The sequence below is a fragment of the Hoplias malabaricus genome, chromosome X2, assembly GCF_029633855.1.
Source record: "Hoplias malabaricus isolate fHopMal1 chromosome X2, fHopMal1.hap1, whole genome shotgun sequence".
NCBI lineage: Eukaryota > Metazoa > Chordata > Actinopteri > Characiformes > Erythrinidae > Hoplias > Hoplias malabaricus.
This window is the reverse complement of record NC_089819.1, coordinates 5,934,316-5,947,630: the sequence shown is the minus strand read 5'-3', so window position 1 is coordinate 5,947,630 and position 13,315 is coordinate 5,934,316. Positions and strand designations below refer to the sequence as shown.

Below are 13,315 nucleotides of genomic sequence, written 5' to 3'. Positions count from 1 at the left end.
TTCCCTGAAATAACTGAGAGCCATTACAAATGTACCAGCTTATCTCAACAGTTACAATTTCTGAAAATGTATACAAAATATTTGTACAAATGTATATACAATATTTAGGTTCCTGAATAATGCACACAGTTACAGTTATTAATTTTAATAATTTCTTTATGTCTGAACAGAGCTATTTCATCAATTTTGTAAAAACGTCAAAGTTCAGATGCTGAGATGTAAATTAAGTGGTTTAGAGTGGGTTGATGCATTCCAGGTGGAACAGAAAGCTTAACAAGTCAGAATTGTTCACAGTGGTTGTGAACTGAACTAGACATCTAAATACTTTTAAAAACTCCTCACGCGATCTTACTTAAAATGGTTAGGAATACAATGTGTAATTCCAGTTTTATTATCGTGTTGAGAAGAGATTTTAGGATGAAACATATACACATTTCATTTTTAAAAACTATTCACAGTGGAGGAACACCACTCTAAAGACGTTGGTTTCTCTACAATGAATAATTTCCCATCAAGTTACTTACATCTCAAACACTGTGATTTAGAATAAAAAAAAAAAACAAACAAAAAAACACCCACACATTTTACACATACGTGTTCTTTACAAACTATGATATTTGCATAATCAAATTTATTATATGGAATGTTTAAATTCATTCAAATAAATTGCAGAATGGTCTCATAGTCTTACACTATATTTGCAGTACAGTTCTATTACATTCAATTTACTTGTCCAAGCCCTGCGTGCAAATATGTGTTAATATTTACATATGTAGATGCTCTGTGCTGTGGTGTTTTGTAGGAGGTAGATGAATGAAAAATCAATAAGAGCATCTGGCATGTCAACAGAAGAAGAAAATATTTTAGAAGGCGCCATAATTGTTTCATCAGAGATAACGTGAAAATGTTTAATGTAAGTAAATTATGAATTAACTTTGGTTTGAGTGAAGTACGAAGCCTGAAACTCCCCTAGAGATCACTTCCCCTGTCTTAAGATCCACTTTGGGCATGCAAATAATTTATTATAATAAAGTAAAATAAAGGTCAAAGGTTTGCAAAATGTTCTACATTGTTAATAGTGACAAACTGGACCTAAACATTGTTTGTGACCATTTTTTTTAGATCTAAAATGTCCATATTTAGCATGAACTCATAAAGCAAATTATGGCCTTTTTCAGTAAACTTCAGGCCACAATTTCTTACTGCTGGCTCAGTATAAAAGGTGTAATAGCTTTTGCAACAGTCACATTTTATATTTTAAACCAAATAATACAAAGCAATACACAGTAACTGTATTAAAATTGGCGCGGCTGTTATTTATAGAGGACATGGTCACTTATTTTCATTTAGAAAATCAACAAAAATATGCTGATTGACCAGGGGCACATAACCCCATTTACACAAGGTCATTTATGATACTAGCATGTGGATTGTTGCGCAGGTGTCTACACGAATGTCTCTTTAAATCTTTGTTCAGGGCTAATTGAATTTGTTTATGATTTTGGTGTATCAAAAGTGCAAGTTACAAGTTTCAGGATTCATAAAGTGTGACCTTACCATGTTTTAAATTGGACCTGTATGATCCAATTGTAGTCACGTTTGATGGTGTAGCTGCATTGGTTGTTACAGTAGTGACTCAGACCAGAGTATGTTGAGAGCAACAATGCAAGACGCTCCAACCTTGAATGACAAATATACATATAAAATCCAAACTGACTTGTCAAACATATGTTCAGAGATAAGATTTATAACAGATTTGAAGCCATCTCCTAAGATGTTGGATATGAGCTGCCTGTCTGAAGAACACCTATGAGTTATATAATAAATTAAATATGAGTTAAAAGTTTAATTCATTATATTATTCCTGAGGTTCCTCAGTATTTTGTTTCAGGATCATCCTCTTCTTCACTTTCCTCCAGATCATTTTCTGGACTCTCCTCCTGTTTCCAGGTCAGTTCTTGTGCTACAGTATTCGCTCCCAGAACCTGTCTCTGGACGAGTCTGTAGTAGAGCCCCCTATGATCCATAAGCTCTGTGTGATTACCATGCTCCACCACCATCCCTCCATCCAGAACAATAATGCTGTGTGCTCGCTCCACCGTGCTCAACCTGTGGGCGATCACCAAAACTGTGCGGTTCTCCATCACACTGTCCAGTGCCTGCTGGACCTAGAATGAAGCCAAGGAACTTTTTCAGCATTTGAAATTCAATTTTCACCAAAATCACTTTTCTGGGTACCCCAAAGAGCTAGGTATGGTGTCTGATGTCTGCATTTTGCACTGGAGCTCATTGTTCTATTATTTTTCCGACACTGGAAAGCTTATTTCAAAAGTGAGAGAGGAGCTTGTTTTTCTCCTCTATCTCAAAGATGAAAGCTTTAGGTGGTGTTTATCTGATAGGGATGGTTTTAGTATGACACTAGCTCTTGCATATTATGGGTCTCATTGTCCTTGTATCTTTAAAAATGTATTAAATTCTAGTTTGTGAGCCTCCTGAGTTTAATATTACAGTGGATTATCTATTGGATTTATTTAGTTTATTTAATAATAGTTTTATGAGCATTAAAATTTTGCTCTACGTACCACATGCTCACTCTCAGCATCCAGTGCGCTGGTGGCCTCATCCAGAATAAGAACATGGGGGTTCCGAATGAGGGCACGAGCAATGGCCACTCTCTGTTTCTGACCACCAGATAGTTGGGTCCCCTTCTCTCCAACATCTTCAACACAACAGAGAGAATATAATGAGGCAGTACACAAAAATAATATGGCAGAATTAACGATAGCTAAAGTTTTAAAAGGGATACACTATATGTGCACAATTATCTGGATTGAGTTCACCCTTATGTTGACGGAATGCACCTTTCTAATGAGATATTACAGTTATTTTAATAGTTTATTTGTGCAAATGTAGTTTGGACCATGTGTTTAGTTTGATATGAAATCAAAAACAACCGATCACTGAAACAAGTTGTATGCTGTGAACAAAGTGTAGATTATTAACAAACATTATACACTGCATCATGTTTGAAAGTAGAATATGAAATATTTTATTACAATTTGAATTAGATGGAGTTTTCTTTATATATGTATGTATGTGAAATGCAAATGTTCAGTCAAAAATAATAAAAATGCTTCATATGTTAATTAATAACACATTCCTGGCTTGTACCCCTGAGGTTCAATTATTTGTAATCAATTATAAGACAGGTTTCTGACCACAAGACATCCTTTCTAGATATCCAGATATAAATAATATGAGAGTGACATCACATATGTGGGTGTATCAGACACAGTGTTATTTCTTGAGTGTTTTTACACATGCTTGAGTGGTCCACCAACATAGAATATACTGATAAGATTAGCTCTATGGTCACAAACTGATGAAAAGCTAGAAGATAGCCAACTATGTGTTAACAGAAGAGATACACTAACTTTATTGCAACAAGGCTAAGCTAAAAGGGTGGGGTTTCTACTCAAATATCTTGACAACAGTGGACCTGTGGTCAGAATGCCTTTCATGATGGCTATAGTTGGCTGCTGTACAGATGAGACAGCAGTATCTTATTGGTTTGTCACTAGTGTCAGAAACATTTCATGCACACACACACACACACACACACACACACACAAACAAACAAAGAGTGTCACGACTATGTAGATAATGATCTGTAAAGAAGTTCACTTATGATGGTCCCTTTCAACTGGCATGTATGATCTACCTATTTATGTTCCCACTGATGGATACTGAATACAAATTAGCACGGAATTCATCTGTAAAATTCACTTGGAGGTTGTTTTTTTAAAATAGGAACTGATCCTTATGGGAATCATGAGAACGTACAGTTCTTTGATTCACACAGACTAATTTAAAAGAGGACTATATATGTGAATTTCTAGTGTGTGTCCAATCTGTAACTGACTTGTGTTATAGCCTTTGGGGAGTCTGCTGATGAATTCGTGGGCGTTGGCTTTAGTGGATGCAGAGATGACCGTCTCCATTGGGATGTCACCAAGTCCGTACGAGACATTCTTCAGCACTGAGCGAGCAAATAGGACCGGCTCCTGACCCACCAAAGCCACCTGATCCAGAATCAACAGGAGATTTTTAATCACCACACAATCATTACAGCCATGACATCAGATTTATGAATTGTGAACACTTCATAAAAATTAACAGTGTTGACTGAATAATTTCTAATAGATACTGAATAATTCCTAGCAGTTATTGCATAATTCACAGTAGTAACTAGCAGAGTAACTAGCAGTTAATGAATAATTCATAGTGGTAACTAAATAATTCTTAATTGTAAAAGAAACCCGAGATAAAGTCTGAAATAATCTCTGAAACGGGTCTCTTGGATGTACCTTGGAGTGTAGATATTGGTGCTGATAGGTTTGAACTGGACGCCCATCCAGCAGCACCTGACCATGCTGAGGAGAGTAAAAATTCTCCAGAAGACACACACAGGAACTCTTCCCACTGCCAGATGGTCCAACCAGTGCAGTAACCTCTCCTGGACGAATGCTAAAGGACACGTTCTGCCAATTTGAGAATGTGAAAAGTTTGATTCATTTGCAGTAAAACCATGAACAAAGGCACCTTAAGCCAAGTGTATCAGATTAGACAGTAATATAATTAGTAGGTAGCAATTTCCTACTGATGTAAGGATAGTAGTAGTCATTGTCCTCATATAAAGTGTTGAGTTTCACTAATGTGTTAGCTGTACTTTGGCGATGACTGAAAAAATGGGGAGAAAATCAGGTAACAATCATTACCTTCAAAATGTCTGTCTCTGGCCGTGAGGGGTAGGAGAATGTCACACCCTTGAACTCCACTAGACCTTTGAACTCGTCTGGAGCTTCAGATCCATTCAGAACATGTTTGGGCTTCCTGTCAATGTACTCAAACACTTTCTCTGCTGCTCCTACACCCTGCATTAGCCCTGTGTACACCGAGGCTATGCTCTACAAAGAAAACCCACAAGAAAAACCTATCAGTATTAATACAGAAAGACGCCTATGAACATAGGGATATCAACACTAAAGAATATTTGCACTGACCTCAAGACATTCACCCAGTTCCAGTTCATAGATGAAAAATGAAATTAGTGTTCCTCCAGTTATCTGATCAGTGACCACAAGGTGACCTCCGTAAAATAAGATAGCAACCTGTAAAGCCAGTTCTGAAATCTAAAACAGATATACAAGTTAAATAGGATTATATATTTGTCAGCCACACATCATGGTAGAACATAATAACTGAAAAATCATCCAGATATATGAAGCTCCACCTCGTTTTCAAACTGCAGTTAACATAAAGTCATTTGACTCAACACGCTTGGAGAAGAATAATAATGGCCCTGTTTTGTTATGTTAGCTAGGAGACATTCCTTGTACAGCATTTCACTGAGTAATTGTGACAAGGGAGGGCCATCCTGTACACCCAGAAAGAGCTGTAGCATCCCTTGCAATGAAAATTGGGATCTCCCAATGACTAAGTGAACCACTCTGGGTTATTTATTTATTTAAATAAGATTTATGACACCTGGAGCTCCATAACATAATAATAAAAACAATAACAATTAAAAGTAGCACAAAATACTCACGCAGCTGGACCACATGAAGCAGGCGTAAGCTAGAGCTTGTTTTTTATTGAGTTCAAAAACTCGCAGCAGTCTTTCGTAATAAGAATCGGCCTCCTGCTCCTCGTTAGCGAAGCTCCTCACTGTCCTCATGGCTGAGACGGTCTCCTCGGCTAGTTTATTTGCATGAGCAAGAGATGTCTGAACTTCTTTAGTTAACTTCTACACAAAAAAAGAAAAGAAAAAAAAAACTTACATCAACAAAGTTTTACTTTCATTTATTTTATTAGTGTGTACTCTTTCATTGCAGAGATGAAATTAATAGTATTTTCTAAATAATAAAATACACTGTACTAATCTCTTTATAGTAATGTTGCCCTGAAATTCATTTAAAAATATTATGAAGCATTCTGAATTTCACTTCATTCACACATTCATTTATAAAGACTTCATATAAACTGCATTGTATTTTTTATCTAATATAATTCATTTTGTTATATTCAAGAAAAATTATTTTACTTATTAATTTTGTATTTTATTAATGTTTACTTCAATTACAACATATTTATTATACTAAGTTTAAAATAAACTCTAAATATTAATTTATGAAAACATCATCCTTTAATTTAATTTTAATAGACCTTTCTTCATTCATGACATTATAATGCTTTTTAAGTTATTGTGAAATTGTCAAGCATAATGATATATACAAAAATGTGGCTACCCTGAAAAACTTTGAAAAGGCTATATTAAATCAATACTAATACAGTCTTGTAACTTCAACATTTTAAATGCTCAGCCCCAAAGTTATGCACTTGAGTGCTCGTTTATTGTAAAGAGTGATAACATTTGCACATTTTCTTCTAACAGGTCTAGTTACGATGTAAACTTTGTTTTCCTCCTCTCTCAGACTTGCCTTGTAGTACTGTCCGTAGAGCTTGGAGATGACTGCAATATAGGGGAAGCCCATGATGGTGACTAGAGAGAGTTTCCAGGACATTCCGAACATGAAGACAAAGAAGCCCACACCTTTCACAAAGCTACGCAGGAACAGGTTCACATTCTGAGAGATTAGATCGCTCACTTGTGTGGTGTCTGACGTCAGACGAGAGGTGATGTCACCTGCCAGGAGAGAAATGAAGGGTTGTGTGCAAAAGTTGCTTTTTCTTTGAGCAATGAAATTTAAAAATCCTCCTGCCAATTTCAAAGAACCATGGAGAAAAAACAAACAAACAAACAAACAGACAAACAGACCCCCCCACACACACACACACGTGTATGTATACATTTGTTGCTCTTTACACATTATTTGCCCTCTTTCACCCTATTCTTCAAAGGTCATGCAGAAAATGCATGATTTGGGTACTGGATCACTATGATGTGGTGGTGATGTGTTATTGTGTGTTGTACTGACAAGAGTGGATAAGTAATAGCAGTGCTACTGGAGTTTTTAAAGACCTCAATGTCACTGCTAGACTGAGAATAGTCCACCGACCAAAAATATATTTAATTTTTTTTATGTGAGATATTACAAATTAATGCATTTTTTTTTTATTTCAAATCAATTAATTTGTATAATATTTAACTGCTGAATTTAAAAATTGATAACAGAATGTTTATAATTATTCCATAATGACACTCAAGACCACACCTGTATGATTAGCATCAAAGAATCCTATATCCTGATGCATCAGTGACCTGAACAAAAGGTTACGCAGACGAATGTTCAGCCTAGCAAACGTCAAGCTAAACACACCTCCTCGAAAGCCAATGGCCATAGAACTGAGGAGAGAAACAGAAAGATTGTTAGATTCAGGACTGCTGCCGTTTACCTTCTGTGTCCTAACATAATACTCTTGGACCATTATTCCTGCCCCACCAAACTTCACAAATGTTCATCTACCGTACTACTAGATGTGGAAGACTGGTTCGTCACTTCAGGTGGCATATTTCCAGCCTACACTTGGCCTTGCCCATGTTGATCTTTGTCATCCAAATTTTGTCTTTTTCTTATGTATTTTTGTGATGACAATATAAAAAATTGAGACACAAAGCCTGAATTTTCAGTGAATATAGATGGTGAAATGTAAGTGACTATATAAGTATTTCTGCTTGACATTAACTAACTACTCAACGAGTTTTCAGTAAATGTGTGAAGACTGACACATCTTAAGCTTCCTATTGATTTACAAATTTAAATGTAACCTAAAGAGCAAGCAGCAGAAGGCAATCCATTATTGCATTATAATTCAATGAGTTTGAATAGGTGCAATCTACTGGACTCACCTGATCAGAGCCAAAACAGACAGCGTAATCATGGGTTTAGCAAAGTATTCCATACTTTTATGGATCACAATGCCATCTATGGATTTTCCAGTGTAATATGGAAGAAAGGCCTCACCTAGAAGTCCAGAAAAATGCAAAAATTATCTAATTTGAATCAGTGCTAGAAATTATATGGAGGGTGTATATAACATTTAATTGTCACAATAAATATATTTGCTCAACTGATTTAACAATGCCTTGCACCCAATGATTCCAGGTAGGTTCTGGACCCACCGCGACCCTGATCTGGATAAGCAGTTACAGATAATGAATGAATGAATGAATGATTTATATAGCTTGATGTTTCCATAAACAAGTGAGCTCCCAAAGTCATTAATACCCCAAATCCTGTGTTCCTATAATATGAATCCTATAATATCAGAGTCCTATGTTCCAAGTTTTCTATATCCTCAGGACCCTATATTTCCAGAGCCCATTGTTCCCATGTCTTGGTGTTCTAGTGTCTTGGTTATCAGATTCCTAAGCTCTCAAATATCTATGTTAAATTCTTCTATGTTTCCAGAAAACTGTGTGTCAGAGTCCAATGTTCACAACTTCATACATTTCCAGGGCTCTATGTTCCTTGGGATGCCTAAACATATAGCCAGAATCTCATGTTTCAACATCCCATGACTTTAACATCCCAGAGTTCTGTGTGAGTGTGATCTATATGTCATCACAGTGCAAAGAACTGTTAAATTAAGTAATGTGGCAGTTGCATAAACTACCGTCCTGGATGTGTAACAGGGTCAAGCTATACATTTAGCATGTATGTGAATGTTGAAGAGAAACATCTGGGGCAATAGGGTTGCAATATCATGACAACATGCAACTTGACTGTTTTAAGCCATAAAGCAGTAAACGAGAAAGCTTATAGATTCTGATGATTGAGATTTACTTCAGTATTGACTTTGCTTTTGTCATTTCAACAGTTTAAAGCTCATTTAAAGCCACTTGCTTTGATTAGTTTGGTCATTCTCTACCATGCTAAAAGCGTTTAGATCTGCATGAATTCTAAACCTGGTATATGCCGGTCTGGTTTACCCAGAAAGTCAACCTGATTCACCAACTCAGCACTATTCAAAACACAACATATGTCACTGTTGAGTAAATTTCTTGTATATCTAAAACAGAAGTTTTACAAGAAAAGAAAGTTCTTCATAACTTGTCATTATAAAATAATAACAGAATGCATAGTGGTTTTGTTACAACAGTGACAGTATAATACACAACAAAATAAACAACAAAAATGAATGAATGTTTTCTACCTATGGAGCAGAAACACAAAGTCATCTCTTTTCATGTTTTTCACTATTCTGAGGTCTCTGTGTCATCCAAATGTGACCAGATGCATTTCTTTGCCGTGGCTCAGCCAGTTTCAGAGCTATTTCATGCAAAGTCCCTTAGTTTATTTCCCCATATTCCGAACCAGGCATGAGTACAAGCACCTGAGCTTTACAAAGTGCAAACAGACCAGACAGCTAGCAAATGGTGATGAAACATCCCATGAATTTAAAAAGTGTTTTCTGATGTAGCTAAAAAATTAAGTGAAACTGTTTATATGGCAATTAATCACCTGCTAACTATAACATATGGGTCTACTTCAGACAACACACATCTTTACTTACAGAATACATTTGTTGTTATGGAGAAAATGCTAGATTTTCTACCAATGTTTAAGTTTAAATTCACCAATCAATGCCATGGAAAATAATAATAATAATAAAGTGGTCTACTCACATACAGCAGAGAGTAGAAGAAAGAAGAAGGCGACACCTAGCAGTCCTGAGTCTTTCTTGCAGTAAGACAGCAATCTGCCCACTGTGGCACCTGAGTTAACCTGGACTTTTGCCTCTTTCCTCGCCTTTCCACTTGTTGTCCCTGCCTCCTCTTCCAGTTCTTCTTCTTCATCTACCAACTGTTGTCTCTCTTCACTTTCTTGTCCATCCACAATGCCATGGTCAGGTGTTTTGGCCAGGAGCTTCCAGAGGAACATCGTGACCAAAGCGGCTACGCAAGTCCAGGAGAACAGACTGAGAAACCAGGGGTCGTACATGAGATTGCCTACCTCTGAGAACATCAGCAGCTTGACCAAAGCATAGGTTAGAATCGTGAGCACTACGAGAACCACTAGCGTGTCCAAGGTAGCTGCCCTTTTTGGACCATCGCTCCTGTTCCACACCACCCCCATCAAGCCACCAAGCAGAAGGCAAATACGGATGAGGAGAGTTCCCCAAAGGTCCAGGACAGAACGGTGCAGGTCAAAGTCAAGGACATCATCTGCAAAGGCTTCGAGGCTTGATCCCTGGACGTAAAGGACAGTGCTGACCACAACGTCCACGAGAATGAAGGACAAGTTGCAGCCAACAACAATCCAAACTCTCATCTTGTCTACTGAAATGAATGAAGGAGGTTAGGCAACAGTGAAAGAGTTTGAATATGTAACGTATGTAAAATTTTCATAATCATAACTTTATTCACTTTCTATTATGATAGCATAAAAATTATGGACTTACTATTTGGCCTTCAGCAGTTTAGCCCCGCCTTCCCACGCTGAAGTTCTTAGCAGTATTTCAATTGCTTTATGAAGAAGGCCACGAAATCAGTATAAAAGTAAATTTAAAAAACTGGGGTTTGTAGTTTTATGTAGGGCTGAACGATTAATTAATAGTAAAAAAATGTCAAAACATCTAAAGAGCTGATGTTTTAACAAAAATGTTGCCTTAAATGTGTGAGAATTTGATGCACTGGAATTCCTAACAGGGAAAAAGGCCTAGTGTTTAAATAATAACAATACGATATTATACTGTAAGTTCTAACGAATAATGAGAGATTGGTGAGGTAAATATGAATTAGGATTGTTCCGGGGCAAAATGTAAGATAAACACGTCTCAAGTTTAGGATACGTGCCCTTTAATGCTATTTGAGGGACTGGTCCCATTAAGCAGGTACAGTAGCTTTTCTAAAGCTATTTAAAATAATACAGTGTCCACTCTTCCTATTAAATATCACCCAGTGCTGAGAATAAACGATTTCCTAATGTCACATTGACTATGAAAATGAAACAACACGTAGAAGATGATGTTTTTGTGCTCTAACAACATGCCTGCAACTCTGCGCACATGCGCACATTAATAACCGTCATAACAAACCGACAGGGTTTACTGTACCTCCAAAATGAAAGTTTAAACGCGCCAAGCGGAACGTTTCACAAGCTCTAGGCTAATCCTGAGAGAAACCGCTTTTAAAACGGGCAGATATTTAAAAGGTCCATTTTCTGAAAACGAGTTATTCCAGGTCAGTCTTCACCCCTCAGTTGACTGAACTCTGACAGAGTCCCGGAGGAAAATACAGCGCGAACAGCCCCGCCCTTTTCACATAGCGTCCAATCAGAAAAGAGACCTCACGCCCAACTTCAATGCTATTGGTCTGTTTGTGGAATTGAGGGCTCGTGGTCACTAGGGGCACTAAAGGTATTACCTACAGCAATTAAATGTTTCTTTACATGAAACAATGCTATAATATCAAATACAGACATTTGTTTTTCTCATGAAAGGGTTAAGGAAAAAATGTTTTTATATGGTCATCATTTTACAATAAGATCACCATTTTGTGCCTTTAGTTTTCAGTTTCAGTGAGTAAAAATCTGCTTATCTCAGTTGAGGTCAATTGACTCAGGTATTGAAATATATACATATTCATTCATTATCTGTAACCGCTTATCCAGTTTAGGGTCGCAGTGGGTCCAGAGTCTACCTGGAATCATTGGGCGCAAGGCAGGAATACACCCTGGAGGGGGCGCCAGTCCTTCACAGGGCAACACACACACACACACACACACATTCACTCACACACCAACACCTACGGACACTTTTGAGTCGCCAATCCAACTACCAACGTGTGTTTTTGGACTGTGGGAGGAAACCGGAGCAACCGGAGGAAACCCACGCGGACACGGGGAGAACACACCAAACTCCTCACAAACAGTCACCCAGAGCGGGAATCGAATCCACAACCTCCAGGCCCCTGGAGCTGTGTGACTGCGACACTACCATATATATATATACACACACTACATGTATCTCTTTGAAGTTTTTTTTTTAACACAACCAATGCCTCCTTCGCTTGCATTGACACCTCTAACAGCTACCAAATACAAGATCAGCACCCTAGGTTTTCATCTCCTTAATTTGTCATAAGATAATGTGAGGAAAAGGCCATACCTAGCCAAAGCTGAAAGTCTACAATACAATCATATCTTGAATTAATTCATTCTTTCATTCTCTATAAGCATGTCCATCTGATTTTTTTTTAAATAAGAATAATTACATTGGTCAATAAGAATATTGGAAATCTTTTTTGTTGTACTTTTTTTTTTTACTTAAATAAAATTCAAGTGAAGTTAATATATCTTTAGTTTTAGTGCATTTTACAACACACCCCTGCTTTTCAGAAAATAGTTTGAGTAGCTTTTCTCACTATTTTTATGAATAATCTGGTGTCCTTTATGTCCAATTGACAGCAATGTGAGCCAAAAGGGATATATTTTCATTCGGCTTAATGCTATAGAGACATGCACTTTGTCATAGATTTACATAAAAACAACACACACTCTATCAATAAAACCATAGTTTGAATGAGTCATGTTCATGAACTCATACACTAAATAATTAACAGGCCACTGTGTGACTCACAGGCTTATCAAAGTTAAGTTAAATTACTTTACACTATCTTAGGCAACTTGGGCGGTTTTTGTTGCAACTGAACATCTCACTCAGGTTTCCACAGCAGAGCTTCAGATTGCATCAGTTTTAGCAGCTACTAACCGTCCATTAGTGCTGAGTTGTGAAAAAAGAATGGCAAACAAAAAGGAAATAAACTGCCAAACTTAAAAAAAAAAAAAAAAAAAAAGTATAAAAACAATGTTATTTTAATAAAAAGACAAAAAAAAAAAGAAAGACAGACAAACTATAACATTATGTTAGCATTTAGCTGAGGTGTTTTTATTAAAAATGTATTAACCTTAACACCACAGATCAATATGTTTTTAGTCAACTTATATGAGGCAACGTTGAGTAAAATATAACTAATTCAGTCTATAAAGCTGTTATTCATTATGCCCAAATATTTATGGACAGTTTTTCAAATTAGAAACTGCAGATAGTTTAAACTATTGAAGCTACTATTCCAAGTACATCTTGTATTATACCCAAAGAAAAGCATTGTTAATAGAATAAATGTGATAAACATGCTTTACTCTCATTGTACAACGTATTTTCACTCCACATTTAATCCATCCGTGGCAGTGAACACACACACACTTTCATGAGGCTTACCATGTTTACCATTTTCAAGGCCATGTGTCTTCTATAGAGGGGTATAACTTCTCTGAGGTGATCAGGTGCA

General features: G+C 36.8%; 1 protein-coding gene across 2 annotated transcripts; it reads right to left on the bottom strand.

Annotated features, from left to right (window-relative positions):
• Positions 1–549: 549 nt before the first annotated feature.
• On the bottom strand, positions 550–11,214 carry LOC136676447 (ABC-type oligopeptide transporter ABCB9-like). 2 transcript variants are annotated; one of them, XM_066653489.1, is made up of 12 exons: positions 10,426–11,214; positions 9,650–10,303; positions 7,871–7,985; positions 7,236–7,366; positions 6,501–6,706; positions 5,609–5,806; positions 5,064–5,192; positions 4,779–4,967; positions 4,368–4,541; positions 3,923–4,082; positions 2,583–2,719; positions 550–2,168 (listed from the first exon to the last, which is right to left on the bottom strand). In XM_066653489.1, the coding sequence occupies exons 2-12, from the start codon at positions 10,293–10,295 to the stop codon at positions 1,875–1,877; spliced, it is 2,379 nt and encodes a 792-aa protein (XP_066509586.1). In that variant the 5' UTR covers positions 10,296–10,303; positions 10,426–11,214; the 3' UTR covers positions 550–1,874. The 2 variants fall into 2 exon arrangements, with proteins under 2 accessions (XP_066509586.1, XP_066509587.1); XM_066653490.1 differs by having other exon boundaries at positions 9,650–10,300.
• Positions 11,215–13,315: the final 2,101 nt, after the last annotated feature.